We start from the raw sequence: 24,375 nt of genomic DNA, 5'->3' as shown, positions 1-24,375 counted from the left end.
CTACCGTAGCTTGCTAGATTAAGGAGGCAGTCATGACCGCAGATGTGGATCCTAAAAAGCCATTGCCTACGCAGGTTCGGGCTCATTCCACTAGGGCTTGGGCAGTGTCATGGGCAGAGGTTAGATTGTTGCCTCCCGTTGATATCTGCTGAGCTGCGACGTGGACCTCCTTACATACTTTTTCCAGGTTTTATTGTCTGGATGTGGAGGCCCATGAGGATGCAGCCTTTGCACGTGTGGTGTTGACTGGACATCGGGGAGCCTCCCACCCTGTTCGGGAGTAGCTTTGGTACATCCCACTGGTCCTGAGTCCATCTGTCTACAAGCTAGGAAATGGAGAAATTACTCAATTTTGTTTTCCTTAGAGTAGACAGATGGATTCAGCTTCCTGCCCTTGGCTGCCGCATGAGGCTGTCAATAGTCCTTCTATGGGGATATGGATCCCAAGAGCTTACTAGTAAGTGCTCATCCAGTCCCTAGCTTAGGGTACCTAGAATCTTATGTGAGTTCATTGTTTCTTGTTGATTGAGTACAGTTATGGTTGCCTATTTTTTAATCATGTTTTAATCAAGTGTTTTGCTAGTCTGTCAAATGTTGCTTTTGAAGAGGATACTGGCAGGCTGGGGTCACTGCAGGACTATATATACAGCTCCGTCTTCATCTGCTGGCAGGGGAACATAAACCCACTGGTCCTGAGTCCATCTGTCTACACTAAGGAAAACAAAATTATCAGGAAAGTAATTTCTCCATTTTATCTGGTCATTTTGTGGTGACCTGCTTTATTTTTGTGAACTTTTGAACCTCTTCTTAGTGGTCCTATAGGTGTAATCCTGCGGTACAACTCACAGAACCCAATTTCCCCAATCTGCACTGAGTGGGTTAGTGCTCAACAGGGCTAGAAAGTGTGGACTTGTTTCCCAAGGGGGTGTTTACAGAAATTATGGCTTAGCCGGGGAGTGGCTAAGAAATGATTTTGTGTGTTTCAACTTGTTTTGAGAATTTTAGGGAAAACCGCAACATTCTGATGCTGAAACTGCAATTTTGTTGGAGTTAGGGGGGCGCATTTTTGATGGATTTTCAAATATAGCTGCCATACTCACGAGCAGGTTTCTTGAGGGGTATGTGAAGAGGAGCACATTAGTTCCTGCAGAGCACCTGAAGTAATACCCCTGTTGAAACTGAAGGATGAAATGGCAAAGGCCTGGCATATTAAGAATTGCAAAACCAGGACCAGATACTGCAGACATTTTTGTCACAGAGCAGAGCAATCTACTAGAGTGGAAAGGGAAGCCACTGAATCCAGCTGCCTTGCCTGGCGATTGTTGAAGTTTTGGTAAGGATGATTTATTAATTCAGGGACTGCGTATGGCTTTCCATTGAGGAAAGTAGTAGTTTGGCTGCCATGCTAGTCCACTTGAATTCTAAAATAAAGGTTAACATATAAAAACAAAAAAATATATATATGATGATACCTTACTATTGGACTAACAATACATTTCTTGACTAGCTTTTGAGAGCTAGTACACTCTTCTTTAGGTTAGAATTAGCTCTCGAAAGCTAATGAATCAAGAATGAATTAACTTAGTCCAATAAATAGGTAGCATTATATACATAGTGGGATAGGTTTTAAAAAGTTGCACATGGGCGTACATGTGCACGCACTACCCGGCGCACACACATGTACGCCCGATTTTATAACATGCGCGTGCATGTTATAAAATCCGGGGTCGGCGCATGCAAGGGGCTGCACAATTGTGCACCTTGTACGCGCCAAGCCGAGCTGACTTCCTCCGTTCCCTCCCCCTAACCTAACCTTCCCCCCCCCCCGACCTCTTGTCTTACCTTTTGCACTTGCCTCTGGGCAGGCGCATGTTGCGTGCGCCGGCAGTCTGCCGGCACGCAATCCTCCTACACAGTGGCAATGGCCGCTATGTTGGAGGCCTCTGGCCCTGCCCCCGCTCCACCCCGCCCCTGGACCGCCCCTTTTGTAAAGCCCCGGGACTTACACGCGTCCCAGGGCTTTACGCGCATCGCCGGGCCTTTTTAAAATAGGCCCGGCCCGCGTAACCCTTTTAAAATCCGGCCCATAGTTTTTAATTTCTTAACCTCTATTTCTGTGCATTGAGAGAAGTGTCAATATCAGATGGTCTGAGTGTCATGGATGCCATCAGGTCCAGGATCTGAGGCCTGTGGTTATCCAGTGCACGTACTGCCAGGAGTCACTGTATTAACCAGAGATGTGGCCTGCCTTGGCTGGACCAGCTGTGTCTGCAGAAGTTGGGAAATCTGAAGATGGCACTGCCTGACGCAGCTTGTGTGGCACCAGGAGCAGTCCCGGATGAGATAAGGGGAAGTAGGCCCAAAGTCCTCCACCTTGTCACAGGGACATAGGGGAGTCATCAAACAGCATCTGGAGACCAGAAACAGCAATAGTGATGGGATTTGTGGCAGCGGGGATGTGGGATGTGTACAGTTAGAGAAGAGTTTTCAGTGATTTTGGCACTTGACCTCAGGGGTCAAGGAAGGAAGGGCATACAGCCACTGATGCTATCCCCTTTGGTAAGGGTAGAAGGAGAAGGATCTCCCCTTAAAGAAAGAGGTCAGATGGTACAGAGGTTCCATGAGAAAGTATTGGAACCTGGAAGGTGGTCTCATGGACAGTGGCCCCAGTCTCGGTGTCTCAATGGGTCAAGGAAGATATTCCATTTACTTCATGGTTCCCAAGAGAGAAGGCATATTTTAGATATGAAGCAAATCAACAAGGTTCTGAATTAACTGAATAGTCTCATATGTGCGCCCTAGACTGATCTGGCAGGATTCAAGGAAAGGAAATTAGGTAACAAATTTCTTCCTCATTAGCCAGCTAGAACAGTCCAAACACATGGGTTATGCTCCCCTAGCAAGCCGTGGAGGAGGACAGGTATGCTGATGTCACATCTTAAGAGGATCCCGTGCTGACTCGGTACTGCAGTTTAGTAAATCCCATAGTAGTTTTCCCTGCAGTACAAATACCACACTTTAAGAAATAGGCCCCAAAATTATTTCATTGCTTCTCAAATATGTAACTTATAAATGACAGTGCTATTTAAAATAATAGAAAAGGAGAAGGCATCAGACAAATATCAAAAGGGCCATATTTTTAGGAGCAGTGGGGATCGAACCTGAGGCCCTTGGCATTCAAGGTTTGGGGATCTTGCAATGTAACTACAGAGACTCTGGCTCCTTAAGAATCCTGTAGGAAGTATCAAGCTAAACAGTAGGAAGACTCCACCTCCAGAAGCTCCCTATTGGACTAGCATTAGACGTGTCTAAATTGAGGGCTGATTATAAGGAGTCCTAGCCTGACAGACGTTTGCTAGTCCAATAGTCTCCAGAGTTTGCTCTATGATTCTATTGTTCACTTGGCCTGTTCCTGTTCCTAACCTGGTCCTCTACTCTATTTCTGGTTCCTGTTTCCACCTGCTAAGTCCTGATGGCCAACTGCACCTAAGGGCTCAACTGTGAGGAATGGTGGCTTCTTTCAGGCAGAACATCTGCTTCAGAGCACCTGGCCTCTCTAATGTACACCCTTGCCTAGATGCAGTACCTTCTCTCTGCCCTCAATGGAGCAGGCCGTAACACATGACTGCTGCTTCTGTGGTAGAAGGTTGCACAATCAGAGGATCTCAAGTGAAATAAAAACTAAACATTTTTTGGAAAAGTAGGACTATTTTGGCATGGCAACCTTCCATGCTCCTGATCAGCACCTCCTCATGGGATTCCAGTTTCTAGGTCAGGAGCCCATGCCTCAAAAACCTATACATGCACCAAAGTAAGAAGACCTCATTGTAAGTGCGATTCTTAGGATTCCCTCTCCCTTCACCCAGCAGAATTCCCAGTACAGACTGGCCTGAGAAACAGCAGTATTTTGTATAACAGCCCTATCACTAGACTTCTGCTCTAGTGTCTCTAAGAACTAAAAAAAATAAAATAAAATCCTCACCTCTGCTTCTCTGCTCTTTTGTTTTCCATTTCCACCGATTCATACTACTGATGTCCCAGGTTCCTGTGAGAGAGCGTTCTTCCACTGACTTAAGGGTCCCCAACCCCTTCAGCAGAGACTGCAAGCACAGTGCCAGAAAAACACATAGCAGAAGTTAAAAGGCACATTACTTATAAAACATAGGAAGATAATATGACTTGTTTCAGCCGCATCAGAACCCATTAAACAATTGTGAAGATGCCAGGCTAGTTTTAACAAAGTCATCAAAAACTGTTTAAGAGATGCCAGCTAGACATATCACAGCGTAATTTTATTTTTAATGAGAAATTTAACTATCACTTCTTTGCTAATATGTACCTGATAAACAATAACACACTTCACAGTCTTCATTAAATTAGATATGCCATCATTTATTAAAAAAAGGAGTTTGGTGTTGGATAATTAAAGATTTTTTTTTCCTTCACAGATGTGTTTTAGATCTGAAGGCCTGATGTAATAAGACATGAGTAAAAAACATGCCCTGGATTTTTCTTTACTTGTGCTAAAATAATTTAACTCCAGATGCAGTAAACTAATGGTGTGCTAATGCAGCAGGCGTTAACAAAAAAGCACGCTAACCCAAAAATGTATGCAGAAAAATACGCTTAGCATGCACAAAACATGGTTTATGCGTATAAGAATGCAGGTCTAGGTCCACATGGGGGCACAGTCCTAGAAATGTGAGCTGACGTTACCCACCTCTGAACCAGAAGTTAAATTTCCATTAGTATAAAAAACTGAGGTAAGCCTATTGTAACATGGCACAGCGTGGACCCTTGGGCCAGTGTGAGGAGAGAGTACTGCGAAGTGGTTCTCTCCCACGTGGCAGGCTACAGGCCAATGGTAGCATGAGAGTGGTTAGAGTATGAATTGGGACTGTGGCAGGCAAAGACATATTCAGAGTCCAGGTAAGGGTCACGGAGGGCAAGGCGAGGACAGGGTCCGGTCCAAGATCAAGGCAGGCAGCAGGCAAGGCTTGGAGAAAGTCTGGTCTGAAGTCAGCAACTGAAGATCAAAGCCAAGGAGACAAAGACCAGGGAGACCACAGGGCAGGACTGGATGGGAAGACTGGCACATGACAAGGCAGGAGGACTGGGACACAGCAGGACAGGAACAAGACAGGAACACAAAGCAACTAGCACTGCAGGCAGGATACCTGTTCCTGAGGCGCTAGGTTGCTGTGCTGTGCTTATACTACAGCAGAGATAACATCATCAGTCAGTGCCCCCAGGAAGTGCTGGCTGCCTGGCAGGAAGTGCGTGTGGTTCTAGCCAGGCCCTAGGATGCAGCATGCTGCAGGAAGCTATGCCGGGAGTGCCTGGAGGTAAGGGGCGTTATACCTACACAGCTTTCTGCACTGAAGAGTAATAGCTAGCGTCTTCAGTAACATGGGATTTACAAGTAGCGCTAATATGTGCACACATTTTTTTGTGTGCTAAAATCCTTAATAGACTGGGAATAAACTTACACGAACAAAAACGTGCACAGAAACAGGAGTTAAAACGGCGCACTCAGCCTAGCGCACCTAATCACATCAGACCCTGAGTAAGCAAAGGCTGAAGACCGTTTTGGTTGAATGCTTTTCTATTATGCGCACAGGCACACATCTTTCTGTGGAGGAGCTGATCTTGATGCTTGCTTTGCGCTGATCATCACAGTCAGTCAGTGAGTTTTGAAAATGCTCACTCACAGTGTCGGCCCGGTGGGGGTGGCAGAACAGTGCCGGGCGGGAGTGAGGGTGGGTTGGGGTTTGGGAAGCTCCCAGAGGAGCCTTGATTATGCAAGCCCCAAACTCTCCCCCATCGCCTCAGAGACATGCTGACACCCGGGGGAAGGGGGGGGGGTTGTGTTCTCTAGGAAATTGCTGTTGAGAATTTCAGTCCTGTGGCAGTGGGTGAGCTGGCATTCAGAAAAGGCTGGCATGTCCCATGCATTTTGCCTCAGGCAGGTTATGCCGTAAGCGGATGATTTTCAAAGCCACTTACCAGGGTAAACTGACCTATCTGAAAACTGCCCTTGTAATGGTTAAAGGGTGCACACAGGGTTCACACTGCACTTACTTTTAGGCACTTTAAAAAGGGGCGATCTCAGATGTGTGTTTAGGTCGAGGTCGTAAAATGCATGCACTGAACAGAATTTTCCAATCCACGTGTATTCTTTTTTTTTTTGCCTTCTTTTCTCTGCCCAAGTATTTTTGTCTTTGGAAACTACTTCCAGGTTTGTAGGTACATAACTACCTGAACATAGGCAGACTAGTGACAATCGCTCTTCCTAAGGAGTTGTCAGTTTACCCATTTATCTGTATTTGCACACACATAATTACTGCTGTGGATGCATTTTTCTTGAATATTTAAGGTTTCTTCTTCCCCGCTGTCGGCCATCACTTCTGTGGCTTCATTCCTCTTGGAATGAGATGCTGGTAATTTCTCTGCCTTCCTCGGTGTTGATGAGGTTACTTTTGTCTTACCCAGCAATGATTACAACATTCTGGATGTGCAAAGCTGAGGAGTGTCAGTGCGAATTACAGATTTTTAAAAATTCTTTTTACTGGACTCACAGAGAGCAAATACAAAGGTTACACTATCAGACAAGGTGGAAGTCAACATAGCGATCAAAATCTGACAATATAAAAATACAGCAAAGCATTAAAGACAAAAACAACACAGAATGTCAACTAAGTCATTCATGTGATCGTTTTCTTTGTTTTGATTTTTCACATTTGTTTTCCTGGTTAAATCCCCTTACTCTATCTCATGCCTCCCATACACACCACAAGCGCACACACACACATTCACACCCTGCTGGTACATGTTCGAAACAGTTTTGCAAAATACAATCTGTACAGAAAACAAAGAAAAGTTACTGTAAAAAGAAAAAATATCAAGAATATCCATTAAAGAAGACAGGACACATTTTCCCACAACCGAAAGTATCCCAGTTGTGAGGCCATTTGTCTGGGATACAAAACTTTCGTCTCCTCAATAGTTCCATCTGAGCAATTTGTTTCATCAGATTTTTACAGAACTAAAAGTAGGTAGCTCAGGAATATTCCAAGTTAGCAATAATATTTTCTTCACTAATATTAGAGCACTATGATGAACCTTTCCCCTCCATTGTTGAAAATGTAAATTCTGGTCAAGTAAACGTAAATAAATTAACTGGCCTGACCAGGGAATTTGAATTCCCACATCCCAATCCAACAGCACCCCGATTTGATTCCAGTATCTTGCAATTTATAACACCCAGTAAAAACATATGACAGAGGGATCCCTCCTGTGAATTACATTTTATATAAGAATCAGTGTCCCACCACCGCATTTTAACTCCAGATTTCTGGTGATATAAATTGATGAAGGAGTTTCAAGTTTGATGAGATCAATGCTTGCGTAAGGATGTAAACGCTATTTGCATGTCCCTCTCTTCAAGCTCCATTCCCAGTTCTTACTCCAAAGCAATGCTAATTTGGAAAGATTTTACATGCATCGCTAATTTATTAAACTTAGGAATAGTATCAGAAAAACTCTCTTTATCATCCTTAGGGGACAATAACCCCAGATCTTCCTCGCATATCTACTGGCAGTACTGCCATCCCTGTAGACTGGTAAAGATGTGTGTTCTCAGCAAGCCCCATGTCTCCTGCAATCGCTGAAAAGAGTAAATAGTGGTAGTCTCCGGATCAATCCGTTACTCAAGATTTCTCAGTCCCCTGCCAGACCAATCCTGGAATACCCTATTGTCCAGTCCCTGTAAAAAAATTCACTATTCCCTGTTAGGGATAAAAATGGGGACACTGTAGAACTGTGCCCTATATGTTTCCGCCACCAAATCTATGCCTTACGTATAGCCATCAGCCAGAAAGAAGAACATAAGAACATGCCATACTGGGTCAGACCAAGGGTCCATCAAGCCCAGCATCCTGTTTCCAACAGTGGCCAATCCAGGCCATAAGAACCTGGCAAGTACCCAAAAACTAAGTCTATTCCATGTTACCGTTGTTGTAATAGCGGTGGTTATTAACTAAGTCAACTTAATTAATAGCAGGTAATGGACTTCTCCAAGAACTTATCCAATCCTTTTTTGAACACAGCTATACTAACTGCACTAACCACATCCTCTGGCAACAAATTCCAGAGTTTAATTGTGCGTTGAGTGAAAAAGAACTTTCTCCAATTAGTTTAAAATGTGCCACATGCTAACTTCATGGAGTGTCCCCTAGTCTTTCTATTATCCGAAAGAGTAAAAAACCGATTCACATCTAACCGTTCTAGATCTCTCATGATTTTAAACACCTCTATCATATCCCCCCCTCAGCCGTCTCTTCTACAAGCTGAAAAGTCCTAACCTCTTTAGTCTTTCCTCATAGGCAAGCTGTTCCATTCTCTCTATCATTTTGGTCGCCCTTCTCTGTACCATCTCCATCGCAATCACATCTCTCTTGAGATGCGGCGACCAGAACTGTACACAGCACTCAAGGTGCGGTCTCACCATGGAGTGATACAGAGGCATCATGACATTCTCCGTTTCATTCACCACTCCTTCTCCAATAATTCCCAACATTCTGCCTGCTTTTTTGACTGCCGAAGCACACTGAACCGACAATTTCAATGTGTTATCCACTATGACGCCTAGATCTCTCTCCTGGGTAGTAGCACCCAACATGGAACCCAACATCGTGCAACTACAGCATGGGTCATCCCTCCCTATATGCATCACCCTGCACTTGTCCACATTAAACTTCATCTGCCATTCCGATGACCAATCTTCCAGCCTCACAAGGTCTTCCTGCAATTATCACAATCTGCTTGTGACTTAACTACTCTGAACAATTCTGTATCATCCGCAAACTTGATCACCTCACTTGTCGTATTTTTTTCCAGATCATTTATAAATATATTGAAAAGTAAGGGTCCCAATACAGTCCACTGCCAACTCCTTTCCACTGAGAAAACTGTCCATGTAATCCTACTCTCTGTTTCCTATCTTTTAGTCAGTTTGTAATCCACGAAAGGACATCGCCACCTATCCCATGACTTTTTATTTTTCCTAGAAGCCTCTCATGAGGAACTTTGTCAAACGCCTTCTGAAAATCCAAGTACACTACATCTACCGGTTCACCTTTATCCACATGTTTATTAACTCCTTCAAAAAAAGTGAAGCAGATTTGTGAGGCAAGACTTGCTAGTCCAGTGAAGCTCATACAGTGAGATGTGTTGGAAACCCACTCCTGTATGAGACATAAGAGGCATGCAATACAGTAGACTCATAAGTCTGGCAACACTAAACCACCCTGCTGTTTCTCTGATCAGTGTAGGCCAAATCTAATTTGCAATCTTTTGTTACTCAAAATAAATGTACTGATGGCTGATCTAAATATTTGTTTTAATCCATACTGGGAGCATCTGCAGGCAAAATAGACATTTTGGAAGAATCACCATCTTGATTAAGGCACAACACCCCATAAGTGACAAAGGCAAGGCTCTTCATTTCTTCAGATGTTTTAATTTTGCTCAAAATAGTTAAATTTAAAAAGTTCAGACTGTATATGTGCCAGGTATATAAATAAATAATGCAAACGTTCCAAGGGCCACTTCAAAGAAAAAATGCCCTCCCAGCTCCCTCTCAATTACCCATGTAAGGGAAATGCCTCTGATTTGTTATACTATTAAGTAAACTTTAAGACCCGTGCGTGTTTGCTGGCATGTGCACATGGACGCACTGATTTTATAACACATAACGTGTGTTATAAAATTGGCTATCCGCGCATGCATGTGCACACAGTTTTATATTGATGCGCACATGGGTGCGTGAATGCTGTCTCGATCGTATAAGTGGGGGGAATTTTAGTAGGTACGTGTGGCAATGCAATAGACCTTTTTACCAGTTCACTACCAGTTCACTCCAGTAAAGGAGAGGCACCTAGCCTAAACCATCTAGCTAACTTGCCTCTTTTGTACTCTATTAGCCCTGAGCCTTAAATCCCCGCTGACTAGCCTCTTTTTTTTCTGTTACATGACTTACATGCCATCCATAGCAGAAGTAAAGTTACGCGGTAGGGGATCCTGGCGCACGCTTGTACGCACAACTACTCATGCACTGACTTTATGGTGCAGTCCCGGGCCGCCATTGCCCACCCAGACCACGCCTACACCCCACCCCTTTCAGAAACCTTTTTTATGCATGAACTGGGAAATACGCACGTGGCCGTGGGCTTTTTAAAATCCGCCTGGCGCGCATGGGTCCGAGTCACGCGCTTATCTCCCGGTTTTGGTGCACACAAGCCTTTGAAAATAGACTAGTTAATATGAAGGCCTGCAAATGCTCCAAACTTAAAGACTGCTATGATTTTCTCTAAACAAACTTTCAGGTTACCCACAAAAAGTATCATATCATCAGCAAATAAATTCAATGTTTTTTTCCTTCAGTGGTATACCTTCAAACTTTGCCAGATTGTGTAATTTCATAGCCAGGAGTTCAAGGGACAAAACAAACAGTGGCGCTAGGAGTATCCCTGACTATTTCCTCTGCCTAATGCAAAGGGATCAGATAAACTGCCATTGACCATTAGTTGGACCATGGGATTATTATACAGCAGTTGGATCCACTTTATAAAGCCTTTTTCTAAACTAAATATATCCAGGAACCACATAAGATAAGGCCACTCTACACAATCAAAGGCTTTTTCTACATCTAGGCTTACCAGCATCCCGTCCCCATCAGCGCACTTGGCAGACTGAAGTACTAAAAGAGCTTTCAGCAAATTATTATTAGATAATCTATTAGATAATAAACCCAGGCTGATCTGGAGACACCAAATTTTGAATAGTAATGTTAAGCCTAGCAGCCAGAATTACCGCCAGAATTTTTAAGTCTTGATTTAATAGTGAAATAGGTCAGTAAGCCTCAGGGTGGCAAGGGTCTTTGCCTGGTTTAAGTAATAGCACAACTGTCGCCAGATTACGACCCACATCAAAGATGCCCCGTTCACAAGCTGCATGGAACATAGATTTTAATGGAGTAAGAGTAAATTCCCTCAGGAGCTTGTAGAACTCAGGACATCTGGATCAGGTGTTCTGGCCAATTTAAATTGTTTTATATCCCGAAATATCTCACCCTCGGAAACAGGCACATCTAAAGAAGCCTTGGAGGCCATGTCCAACTGCGGGGCAAACAACCCTCCAAAAACAGCCTCTCTCCCTTGCTCTGATGGAGAGCTTGCTGCATATAACTTTTTTGTAATATTTTCTAAAAGCATTCACTATATCAGGGGTATGAGCGTGCACCTGGAAGTCATAATGGAGTTGAGTTATGAGGCTTTTGGAACACATTTCATTTTTTGCCATTCGTGCTACGAGTTTTCCTGACTTATTCCCCTTTTGATATAATTTGTACCTATAATATATCTAATTCTGTTGTGCCTTAGCTGTCAGAATATAATTCAGCTCCTGTCTAGTGGACATGAGTTCATCTTTGGAGGTTTGTGTCTTTCACATGCGTTCTTTTTAAGGCATCTTTTTGGAATAAGCTAGAAATTTTCTCTCTCTTTCCCTCTTTTTCTTCACTTGGTATGCGAGTATATACCCTCCCATCACAACTTTAGCTGCATTCCAAAAGATAACCGTCAATTTCAGGCAATTTATTGAACTCTGTATAATCTTGCCAAACTGTTTATCCACATATATGTAACAATGGAGACATTTTCCATTGCAAAGACCTGTCCCCTTCCTGACATGAAAACCAACAATGTAATGAAGATATCATGGTCTGAGTAGGGGATATCACATATATTACTAGACTCCAACTTTGCAAATAGTTATTCTGCAATCAGGATATAATCTATCCTTGTATAGAGCTTATGTACATGAGAAAAGTGAGTGAATTCCCTGTTCTCTGTGGGGTACATTTTAAAAAACAGTGCGCGCGTACTTTTTTTCTCGCACAAGGCGCAAGCAAAAGTACGCTGGATTTTATAAGATACGCGTGGCTACGCGCGTATCTTATAAAATCTGGGGTCGGCGCGCGCAAGGGGGTGCACATTTGTGCACCTTGCGTGCGCCGAGCCCTGCGTGCGCTGCCCATTCCCTAGCGGCTTTGGAGGGAACTTTCCTTCCACCCCCTGCCCCTTCCCCTCCCTTCCCCTACCTAACCCACCCCACCGGCCCTATCTAAATCCCCCCCTTACCGTTATTGTAAAAGTTATGGCTGCCTCTGGCAGGTGTAACTTTACGCGCCAGTGGGCTGCTGGCGCACCATCTCCCAACCCGGGGGCTGTTCCGGAGGCCTCGACTGTGCCCCCAGAACGCCCCGGAGCCGGCACCACGCCCCCCGGAACACCCCGAACGTTGCGCCGCCTACCCGACACCCCCCCCTAGTGAAGCCCCGGAACTTACGCGCGTCCCGGGGCTTGCGTGCGCCGCCGAGCCTATGCAAAATAGGCTCGGCGCGCGCGGGGCGTTTTAAAAGGCTTACGCGTGTACCTTATGCGCGTAACCCTTTTAAAATCTACCCCTGTATGTATTACACACCAAAATCAATTAGCAGGAGTTCTATGAATAAAAACCCTACTCTAACATCTGCTTGATTCTTTTTAGGAGTATTTGAAGGCTTGCAATCCACCATGGGATTATCTGTAATGTTAAAATCACCTCCCATTCTGATAGAATATCCCTCAAACATAGAAATTTTGGAAACCAGTTGAGTGAAAATTTATGGGAGTATCAATTTGGTGCAAAAATGTTAATAAGCAACACCTTTGTGCTTTGCAGAGAGCCATTCACCATTACAAATCTTCCATTAGGATCAGTGATAACCTGCTTCTGAACAAAGAACACAGTTTTATTAATAATAGCCATCCCCTCTCTGACTGGAAGTGAAAGACTGGAAATAGGATTGACCCACCCACTCCCTTCACAGCTTTTTATGCTCCTGATTCTCTAAATGAGTTTCTTGCAAAAACAGAATATTAAGCTTGCATTTACGAAGATCAGGTAACTTTTTTTCTCTTTATGGAAGAATGCAAGCCAGCGAAATTCAGTGAGCCAGTAGTAAGACTACTTATACTGATCAATATTAAGAAAACCTTTGCTGCATACATTCACAGGGAAAGACCTTCAGCTTAGATCCCTTCTAATTCTTCTGCTTAATATATAATGCCCCAACCGCAGATATAATAAAATAAGTTGTAAACCAGCTGAGCACCACATTCAAACTGTCCCTCTTCACATTCACACACAATCATACTCTCAAACCCAAGGTCCCAATCTGCTTCAGCCACCGATGCATCTCTTCTGTGGCTCTCTCCTAAATGTGTCATGTGGCTCAAGCTGCAATCAGGGAAAACCTTGGAACTCTGGGAATTGGTGAGGAAAGCAGAAAGACATAAGAACACAAGAACTTGCCATGCTGGGTCAGACCAAGGCTCCATCAAGCCCAGAATCCTGTTTCCAGGCCACAAGAACCCAATTATCCAACACTAAGAAGATCCCATGCTACTGATGCAATTAATAGCAGTGGCTATTCCCTAAGTAAACTTGACTAATAGCCGTTAATAGACTTTTCCTCCAAGAACTTATCCAAACCTTTTTTGAACCCAGCTACACTAACTGCACTAACCATATCCTCTGGCAACAAATTCCAGAGCTTTATTGTGCGTTGAATGAAAAAGAATTTTCTCCGATAACCTTAAATGTGCTACTTGCTAACTTCATGGAATGCCCCCTAGTCATTCTATTATTCGAAAGTGTAAATAACCGAGTCACATCTACTCATTCAAGAACTCTCATGATCTTAAAGACCTCTATCATATCCCCCCTCAGCCGTCTCTTCTCCAAGCTGAACAGCCCTAACCTCTTCAGCCTTTCCTCATAGGGGAGCTGTTCCATCCCCTTTATCATTTTGGTTGCCCTTCTCTCTACCTTCTCCATTGCAACTATATCTTTTTTGAGATGAGGCGACCAGAATTGTACACATTACTCAAGGTGCGGTCTCACCATAGAGCGATATAGAGGCATTATGACATTTTCCGTTCTATTAACCATTCCCTTCCTAGTAATTCCTAACATTCTGTTTGCTTTTTTGACTGCTGCAGCACACTGAGTTGACGATTTTAAAGTATTATCCACTATGATGCCTAGATCTTTTTCCTGGGTGGTAGCTCCTAATATGGAACCTAACATCGTGTAACTACAGCAAGGATTATTTTTCCCTATATGCAACACCTTGCACTTGTCCACATTAAATTTCATCTGCCATTTGAATGGCCAATCTTCCAGTCTTGCAAGGTCCTCCTGTAATGTATCACAGTCTGCTTGTGATTTAACTACTCTGAATAATTTTGTATCATCCACAAATTTGATAACCTCACTTGTCGTATTCCTTTCCAGATCATTTATATATATATTGAAAAGCACTGGTCCAAGTACAGATCCCTGAGGCACTCCACTGTTTACACTTTTCCACTGAGAAAATTGACCATTTAATCCTACTCTCTGTTTGCTATCTTTTAACCAGTTTGTAATCCACGAAAGGACATCGCCTCCTATCCCATGACTTTTTAGTTTTCATAGAAGCCTCTCATGAGGGACTTTGTCAAACGCTTTCTGAAAATCCAAATACACTACATCTACCGGTTCACCTTTATCCACATGTTTATTAACCCCTTCAAAAAAAATGAAGCAGATTTGTTAGGCAAGACTTCCCTTGGGTAAATCCATGTTGACTGTGTTCCATTAAATCATGTCTTTCAATATGCTCTACGATTTTGATCTTGAGAATAGTTTCCACTATTTTTCCCAGCACTGAAGTCAGGCTCACTGGTCTATATTTTTGCTAATTTTTTGCTAATTACATAAATCAAAAATAAAGAAAAAAGGTCAATTATAACCACATAAATCCACAGCAATAAAACAAAAGGTAAATTATCTGTAATCCAGAAATGCGCATTTTCTGTATGCAAAACTCCTTGCTGCATCAGCAGTAAGATTTGCGCACAGAAAATGTGTGGTGAAGTGCAGGCCGAAAGGTGCATTTGGCTCAATGCACTTTTCTGCATTGGCTTGTGTTTACATGTACAAGCCTGGGCATGTTTGTGGTGTACAGACAAGGCATCTTAATTTACAGATACACCTAGAACTTGACTGTATTACATACAGACCATCATCCTGGTAACGTTCATGCCTGGGCCAATCAATAATATTATCTGAATTGGCCAAGAAGTCCTCATCTATCCAAATTCACTACCAGTTCTTTCTGTCTCTATCACACTCTCTCGTGCTCCAGACTTCCTTTCATCATTTGTCCTCCGGATGCTGATCAACATCACCCACAACTGCAAAACTGTCAGTGGTGGAAGCAGAAAATGATAAAAGTGCTAATGGGACTAATATATCTCCACTAAACTAACACAGGGGCCAATGCAAAAAAGCAGAGCCTTAAAACTGTGTGCTGAAATTCATCCCCCTCTTTCTTAAAAGCAAGCTAATTTGCAGTAAGCTCATGCATCAGGAGTTCAAAAAATGCACACAAACCAGAAAATGTGTGCAAAGAAAAGGCTTAGCACATACAAAGCATTTTTTGCCCACATATCATATTTTAAATATAGCAAACATGCTTTTTGTGCAGAAAGCATATTTTCTGCACATAAAATACTGAGTACAGGTCCCAGCATTGGAACTCCAGCTTCTGCCTATAGATTAACATTAGCTTTGGAAACTTTTCTCCACTTTAGACTAGTATTAAAGTTCCAGCACTAAAAAGATAAGATAAGCTGGTGCACCTCTCTGCATTGAAGGGTAATAGCTAATATCATGGGATTTCCATCCGAGGGTGCTAACCAGTACGCACACTGTTGTGTGCAAAACTCCTTGCTGCATTGGCAATAAACGTTTGCACCCAAAAAAATGTATGCACAACAGAAGGTTAAACTAAGGTGCTGAGCACACCTTATTACATCGGCCTCACAATGGCGTAGGTCAAAAAGGTTAATCAGAGCAGTCTCACATTTGACCTGGAAGCCTGGATTAAGACCAAGCTTCATCAGGTAGAGGTGGGAGTAACCTGGAAGATGCAATCTCAGTCCCACCTCCTATATCAGAAGGGGCTCAGAAACAACCCCATATCCTGACCCATCGCTAGGCCTTATAGATCACTGGAAATATATTTATTTATTCTATTTCTTTATTGCACTACCAGCTCTTCTGCTGCTCAGTGCAATGCATAATAGTCAATCATATAACAAATCACACAGTGTTATTACTACCAAATAATAATTTATATTTGCACAGTGTTTAATGAATCAGGCCTTTTCAGGACAGCAAATATTTATTTTAAAAAATATACTTCCTCTATTATATTAAACCTTGGGAAGATTTTTTTTTTATTCAGAGCCACACCAGAAATAGCAGAGAGGAAGCTGGAAAAAAAAAACAACTTAGATTTTTTTCTTACATCTCAAACACAGCATATGGAAAATGGGAAGAGTTGTACTCCCATTTAGATGCTGGCTGGCCTGAGAGATAGAAAAATAAATCCTGGAATAGGTTTGCTTAGGACAGTCCTGGTTCACTCAGGTTTGCATCATACAAATAGTAAATGGTACCCATGCTCAATGTGGTCCTGCTATGGATTATTCTTCCAGCTACCTGCATGGGCAGCAGGAGAGCGATGCTGCACATTTCTTACAAGATTATCAGCTTTCTAATTCTGCTTTGGCACAGTAGCTGATGGCAGATCAGGCCCAAACCAGCCCACCCACTAGCCATGCCTTTAATATGGCGGTGAGTACAAACTTGGTCTGGAATCCTTGCTGCTTCCTTCCCTTGCTAGGAGGTGACTGCAGAGTAGGGATGTGCTGTCATTTGTTTGGTTTCATGTAACATACACTAACCTTTTTTTTTTTTTTCACAGCATGCTAAAATGATTAGCAAACTTTAAATGGTTTTAGAACTAGGTAAATCACTTTAGCACGTGCTATAGAACTTTTCGCACATTAAAGATGAAAGAAAATGATAAAATTTATTGCCTTAAAAAAAACATGAAGCAAACTTTGAAACGTACGCCTGTTGCAGAGCGGGTTCTACATTAATCCTGGAGCAACTAATCGTACAAAGGGAAGTCATTTCTCTACCTTCGGGGGGTAACAAATACCAAGTTAATTGCATGTCCATGGAATTTTGAAGTCAGCTCTGGCATTAAGCACAAACCCAACAGAAAATTAAATCCTCATTTAAAGGGCGTACGTCAGTGTTGTTGACACAGAAATGTGAATATTTGAAAAGATTAATTTTATCACAGTGTTATCTCTTCTCAGCTATTTAGTTATGCCTTGCATTCCTTCTCTTTCATAGCCCTTTACAATTCCTGCAGGGGGAACACAAAGACTAATATTTCTTTACGGCCATGGTCCAGTAGTAGAGACCGGCAAACTTAAGCACAGACTCAGCAACAGCTCAGCACAAGACAGCCCAGTCCCGCTGCTTCAGTTTCCAGATAGTTAATACTGCACCACAGCCGTCAACTCAGTTTCACAGGCATTCAGATTCCCATTTTCACCAGCCCTGACCACCTTTTTAATCCCCCGGAGTAATTCCCCCAGTGCAAATAAGGCAGGGAGTGCAACCAGGATTAACTAATGCAAAGGTGGCAACAAGAGAACCAGCAGACCAAGGTTCATGGGCGAAGAAAAGGGAATTATTAAAGGCGCGTGCGCTTTCCCGTGCCTCCTCTCCAGAGCTCACACTGGGAGGATAATTTGCAAAGTGTTTCACCTTCGTTAATGGGCTGTCTGAATACTGCCTCCCTCCAAGAGGCCATAAGTCCACGCCCTTCTTCCACAACACACTTAAGTGACAGTAGCTTCGCAACCCTCACTAAATTTTCCATTTCTGACAGTAGTATTTGGGGATTTTTTTGTATTTTTATTCCCTCCCTAGTTGTTTGCCATTCCCCTCTTTTGGGATTGGTTCTGCTTCCCTATAAATACTGGGTCGAGCATGCTCACAGCCTGTTTCTGTTCTGTTCTCTGTTTGTTTGAATGATCACAGTTTGAAGAGAGGGATTTTTTTTTTTTTTGGAGTTGCCCCAGTAGGCTTCACAGTCCACAAAGAAGGGGCTCATCAAGGACAGTATCTTAAGGAGCCCTCACGGACCCCACACATTGCTGCCTTGACAGAAGTAGGTTTTCTTGAGAGGGTTGGGTGAATTTTTGAAGAATTTCTGACCAGTAGGGCACAGCCCCCTCTAATCTAAAGGACTGGGGATTGCAGCTGTTTCGTATACACTCAGTTAACAGGATAGGGAAATAGCTACAGTACCTGAATGCAATCCAATTCAAAGTGACAAAAGTCAGAATATTACAAAAAAAACCCAAACAAAAAAAAAAAGTGGAACTAAGCAACTGGAATTTTAGTGAGAAAGTTGAAACACCTACATTTTTGAGGAGAGAGAGTTTTTAGAGTTTCTCTCCCAGCTTTTGCCAATTGAAAAGGAGGATTTTGCTACCCTCTAATTAGGGAAGGTTTATGGACACTGCTTCAGAGCCAGGGAGACTCCCATACCCCCTACAGCCCTGGAGGCTTGGACCTCCTCTCTGCCAGTGAACCCCAGCACCCAGGGCTGAAGTCTGGTATTATTGAAAAATGTGAGAGATCTGGGAGTGAATTTGTAGCATTGCGCCTTTGCTGTAGCCCCTGCACTAGGGATGTCCAAACCAAGACTATGTGGCCTGGAGGTGGTGAGAGGAGGCGCTCCCAGAGATGTATTTAGATCGGGGGAGGAAAAGTACATGCGCGGGTTGCGTTTTAAAATCTTGGCACGCGCTTTTCTACCAAAACAGAAAAGGCACTTTTTCTGTAGAAAAAGTGGCTGTAAGTGATCGCATATGCTTTGCACCCACGGCAAGTTTCAAAGCAAAAGTACACACCTACTTTCACTTTCAAAAATCAGTGCAAAGACCGTGGGTAAGAAGTGCTCTCGTGGGCTTTGTCCCAGTGTGGACAGGCAGATGACTGCTCCAACCCCCCTCCCCCCGCTCCCCAAACATATGACAAGTGCTCGCAGCACACAAAAAATGCTGGCCCTTTACCTTCAGATTCACTGTTACAGGCTGAGACAGAACAGGATCCTCTCCCACTTCATAAAGGTGCCTGAGTCGCAGCAGCACACGGCTGAAATCAGCACCTGCTGGCTTCAATGTAGCTTTTGATTGTAAAGAAGAAAAGATTAGCGTGGTCAAATAACAGAACTCACACATTTTTCCAAAAAGTGAAAACATAAAAAAATAAAAACAAACAAATATATATATATATATTTCATTTAATTTATTACTTATATACCACACCAATCAGACTATCATAGCTGCCCAGGGCGGTTTACAAATTTAAAAACAACACAATTATTAAAACATTTTAAAACATATTAAAAAAAAAAAAAAAACATTGGCAGAAAAACTGGCTCCACTGATTTGAACGTCAAGGCTAAAAGAACACAAATAAAATAGGGTGAAGCAGACATTAGAAGTACAATTATACATTACCTATTGCACTGAGGCTCCTAACTAAGAGCCATGAAAAATTAAGCATCTGTGCTTAATGCTTTGATAGTGTAACATCCAGATTTCTCGTAAGGCTCATAATCTGGGTATGAATATGGATTCTTCCTTCTCTTTAAAGCCACAAATCAAGAATGTGATATGGAATTGTTTTTATAAACTTTGCTTGGTCAGATACTTTAAGCCTTTCTTAAATAAGACAGACCTGAAAATGGTTGTACATACTCTCGTAATTTTGGTTATTTATTGTTGCAATTCTCCTAGGGGTAGATTTTCAAATAGCGCGAATTGGCCTACTTTTGCTGGCGCATCAGGCGCAAGCAAAAGTAAGCTGGATTTTAGTAGATACGAGCGGAGCCGCGCGTATCTGCTAAAAACCTGGATCGGCACGCGCAAGGCTATTGATTTTGTATAGCCGGCGCGCGCCGAGCCGCGCAGCCTACCCCCATTCCCTCCGAGGCCGCTCCGAAATCGGAGCGGCCTCGGAAGGAACTTCCTTTTGCCCTCCCCTCACCTTCCCCTCCCTTCCCCTACCTAACCCACCCACCCGGCCCTGTCTAAGCCCCCCCTTACCTTTGTCGAGGGATTTACGCCTCCCGGAGGGAGGCGTAAATCCCCGCGCGCCAGCGGGCTTCTTGCGCGCCGGGACGTGACCTGGGGGCGGGTACGGAGGGCGCGGCCACGCCCCCGGACCGCCCCGGGCCGTAGCCACGCTCCCGTACCCGCCCCCAAAACGCTGCCGACACGCCCCCTAAACGCCGCGACGACCGGGCCCGCCCCCAACACGCCCCCGACACCCCCCCCCCTCAGAGAACCCCGGGACTTACGCGAGTCCCGGGGCTCTGCGCGCGCCGGTAGGCCTATGTAAAATAGGCTCACCGGCGCGCAGGGCCCTGCTCGCCTAAATCCGCCCGGATTTGGGCGGATTTAGGCGAGCAGGGCTCTGAAAATCCGCCCCTCTATCTGGGATTGGCTCAATAAACTTTAAGGGGCGGATTTTCAGAGCCCTGCGCGCCGGTGAGCCTATTTTACATAGGCCTACCGGCGCGCGCAGACCCCCGGGACTCGCGTAAGTCCCGGGGTTCTCCGAGGGGGCGTGTCGGGGGCGTGTCGGGGGCGGACCCGGCCGTCGCGGCGTTTCGGGGGCTTGTCGGCAGCATTTTGGGGGGCGGGTACAGGGGCGTGGCTACGGCCCGGGGCGGTCCGGGGGCGTGGCCGCGCCCTCCGTACCCGCCCCCAGGTCGCGGCCCGGCGCGCAGGAGGCCCGCTGGCGCGCGGGGATTTACTTCTTCCTCCGGCAGACGTAAATCCCCGGAGAAAGGTAAGGGGGGGTGTAGACAGGGCCGGGTGGGTGGGTTAGATAGAGGAAGGGAGGGGAAGATGAGGGGAGGGCGTTAGAGGATTCCCTCCAAGGCCGCTCCGATTTCGGAGCGGCCTTGGGGGGAACGGGGGTAGGCAGTGCGGCTCGGCGCGCGCCGGCTATACAGAATTCATAGCCTTGCGCGCGCCGATCCAGGATTTTAGTGGATACGCGCGGCTCCGCGCGTATCTACTAAAATCCCGCGTACTTTTGTTTGTGCCTGGAGCGCCAACAAAAGTACGCCAACGCGCCTTGTTTGAAAATCTACCTCTAAGAGCATTGCAATTTATTCAAAATGCTGCATCGATAACTGGTACTCGAATTTATGAGCATATCACACCTATTTTGATTCACTAACATTATCTGCTCATAAACTGGAGAATTTGATTTAAATTTAAATTTACATTTAAAATAAATTTGCTCATTTAAGGCCATTCATGGTCTGGCCTATTGTTCTTTAATTCTATTTTAAAAGTTTAAGGTCTGCTTCTTTAAAGTTGGTGGAAGTACCTTTAATCGATTTAGTACACTTGGCAGAATCCAGAAAGCGTCTGTTTTACGTGATGGGACCTACTTTATGGAACACAGTATCGGACAGCAGAAACATCCATTGTGAGATTTAGAAACATGCTCAAGGCTCATTTATTTCATCTTGCTTTTGAGTAAGTTTCAATGCTGTCACCTTTTAAAAGAAAGCATTGAATAATTCTATTTTGATTGTTTTACAGTCTGTGTTTTTTTGCAGAGCATGTAGCTAGTGCTTATTTTATAGAGCATATGGTAGGATTTTATACTATGACTGGTTTTATGGCTTATTTAATAGATCTATGCAGGCCATTTATGTTACTGTTTTATGTTCTTGTTTTAATAATATGTCTGATTATTTTATGCTGTTTTCATTTGATTTTATGTATGTTTATTTAATTGATTTATATCTGTTTCATCTGATTTTATATATCTTTATTTAACCGATTTATTATGTGGGTGGTTTGTAACCTGCCTAGTTCTGTAGGTAGGCAGCCTATAAATTTATAAATAAATAAATATATATATATATATATATATATAAACCCACAACAAGGTGTCTACTTTAGTTGTGAAAATGTGATGTAAAATGGTTGGCAGTGAATGTATCCTGATAGTTACATAAGTGATGATTGCTGGTTTATGAGGCAGAAGTAGGGTTGGGCTTTTTTTTTTTTTATTGAACAGGTGGTTTAATACTTCTTTGGTCATAAATTTTCTTCTCTCCAATGGGATGAGGTGGCATGGCGTTGATTTATAATTTATCATTTTAGCTTGCCTTTCCAAATAATGCAATGACTTACAGCATTTTAAAATTCCTTGCCCCCCCCCCCCCCAAATTTAGTCTAAAGTGGGTACCTGAAGCAATGTGAGATAAAACAATGTTCCTGATGTCACAAGAATTGTCAGTAAGGGAAGTAGGATTTGAACGCTGGTTTTCTCTGGTTCTCAGTCCTTTGGCTCCCTATATTGTACAGATTCTCAGTCTGTCAGAAGGCCAAGAAGAGATAGTTCTCATCTCATACCTCAGACTCTGCACTTGGATCTTAGCTAGAAAAGGCTGAGAGCAATTCTCTGGTTTACCAAGGGGATCATCCCTGGAGAAAAGGTCCAACCCGATAGACTGAAGAAATGCTAAAGTGAAGTCAGCCCGGAAGTCAAGTACTGCAAATAAGCTTACCCTCAGTTAAATACTGTTACTATAACATGGGATGACAAATAAAAAGGAGTTGTAAAACATGAATATTGGCATATCTTAAATGTATCAGATAAATTAAGAGTTATTGGAAAGCTTTTGATACATGGATGATTATTATGTTTATATGAACTTGTTTTTCTTCTGTACACACGTTTGATTTGGAGTTCTGTGCGATTTAAAAATAAAAAGTTCAAAAAAATGATGAGTAACTTTAAGTTACCTGTGTGTTAGAGGTGAGTGTGCTATATGGTGATTGCCCAATTTTTCAGAGTTGTTGAGGAGATCTGGCGTTGCAGCTCAGTTGAACAATATGCTTTAGGCTGGTTATAAAGCAGGGACTCCCAAACATTTCAAGAGAAGAGCTACAAAGGACATTTCAAATCGGCAAGAGTGCAAGGGTTAGAAGAGGGGAAGAGCCCTCCTCAGAGTCTGCTGTCATTGTTACCGGGGGGGCTGATGAAATTCAGCCAAGAGCAGCATTCGCCGCTCAGGCCATTGTTTGGGGACCTTTGCTCTAAAGCCTCAGTGACCATCAGTTGCTGAGTTCTGAAGCAGCATAATCATGCATGGCTTCCACTGAAAAAGCAACTGATTTGGCTCCGTGAGCTGTGTTCTCACCATCACTGAGGTTTTGTTTTTTTTTTTAAAAAGAAACTACATTTGTGATTGCTGGCTGGCTGGCTGGCTTCCATTACATGGATAATTTTGTGAACGCTGGTTATTGATGAAATTACATGAGCACCTTTGCTCAAAACACTGGCCTAAAAGTGACATGTAGTTTACTGAAGTACCAGAGAAGAACATTACAACACTGCTCCAAGAAGAGAAATCTGTATAAGACCATAGCTGCTGAGTCAGGCCAAAGATGCCTAGCTCAGTGTCCTGTCTCTAACACAGCAGCACTCAGAGGAAATGCACCTGCCGCACATAATTTATTTAGCAGCAACATTACAATCTAGCAATCACGTGAGAAGCAAACCTGAATTGCCTCTTAAAGCGGCAGCCTCAGCACCACCGCTTGGGAAAATTCAATTTGCAAATAAAAATAGTCACCACCACTGCCGCCTCCATTTTTTGCTTTCATATTTGTTTCATTCCTGATGACATTTCAATGTTTTGAGTGTAAGGAGCTGCTGGTTTGCTTGCCAGAAGGAGTGTACTGACCAGCCTGGGGAGGTTCAGAGAGATTTAGTGCAGAGAGGTTTGGATTTCTGCTCCCCCATGTGGGAGCTGCAGATGGTGCGTTCTAGCTGTTGACCACTACCAGGCACCATCTCAGAAGCATGGATTTTAGTTGGGATTTTGGTTAGACAGGAGCTTTCTGACTACGGTCTGTTGTTTTTCTACATTATTGAAGGGGAGTTGGCAGAGTCTTTACCCTCTCTGGGCAAACCTACCAGCCTGATTGCTTTTTACTCTTTTGATCCGATTTTTGGAGACCGTGCCTGTAAGAGCCTTGGTACTCCTTCACAGAGGACTGGGGCATCCCTTTTTTTTTAAGGTCAGATCAAGGGGTAGGGAAGACTCTGCTGTACTCGCCTCCAGCAGATAAATCAGTCATTACCCGATGCAGAGGCTAGGAAGTTTTTTCCACCCTTCCTGTCTCTAAATTTTGTTTTCTTCTTTTTTGAGCAACAATGTATGTTTTGTGTCACCTGGAGCTGAGTACCCTAGGTATCAGGGACTTGGTTTCCAACATATTGGGAGAGAGACGTCTTTTTCACTGTGAA

At 43.6% G+C, this 24,375-nt stretch overlaps 1 protein-coding gene across 2 annotated transcripts in view; it reads right to left on the bottom strand.

Annotated features, from left to right (window-relative positions):
* MAN2B2 (mannosidase alpha class 2B member 2) overlaps positions 1-24,375 on the bottom strand; it is a 143,338-nt gene that overhangs the window by 5,652 nt on the left and 113,311 nt on the right. Inside the window, exons 17-18 of one of the 2 annotated variants that reach the window (XM_029591516.1) lie at positions 19,098-19,210; positions 3,983-4,100 (exon numbers count right to left, since the gene is read on the bottom strand). In XM_029591516.1, the coding sequence (XP_029447376.1) occupies positions 3,983-4,100; positions 19,098-19,210 (231 nt within the window). Of the gene's footprint in view, positions 1-3,982; positions 4,101-15,319; positions 15,353-19,097; positions 19,211-24,375 lie in introns of those variants that run through there. The other variant, XM_029591527.1, reaches the window with a different exon arrangement.

Source organism: Rhinatrema bivittatum, chromosome 1 (assembly GCF_901001135.1).
Source record: "Rhinatrema bivittatum chromosome 1, aRhiBiv1.1, whole genome shotgun sequence".
Lineage (NCBI taxonomy): Eukaryota > Metazoa > Chordata > Amphibia > Gymnophiona > Rhinatrematidae > Rhinatrema > Rhinatrema bivittatum.
This window is presented reverse-complemented; position numbering and strand designations above follow the sequence as displayed.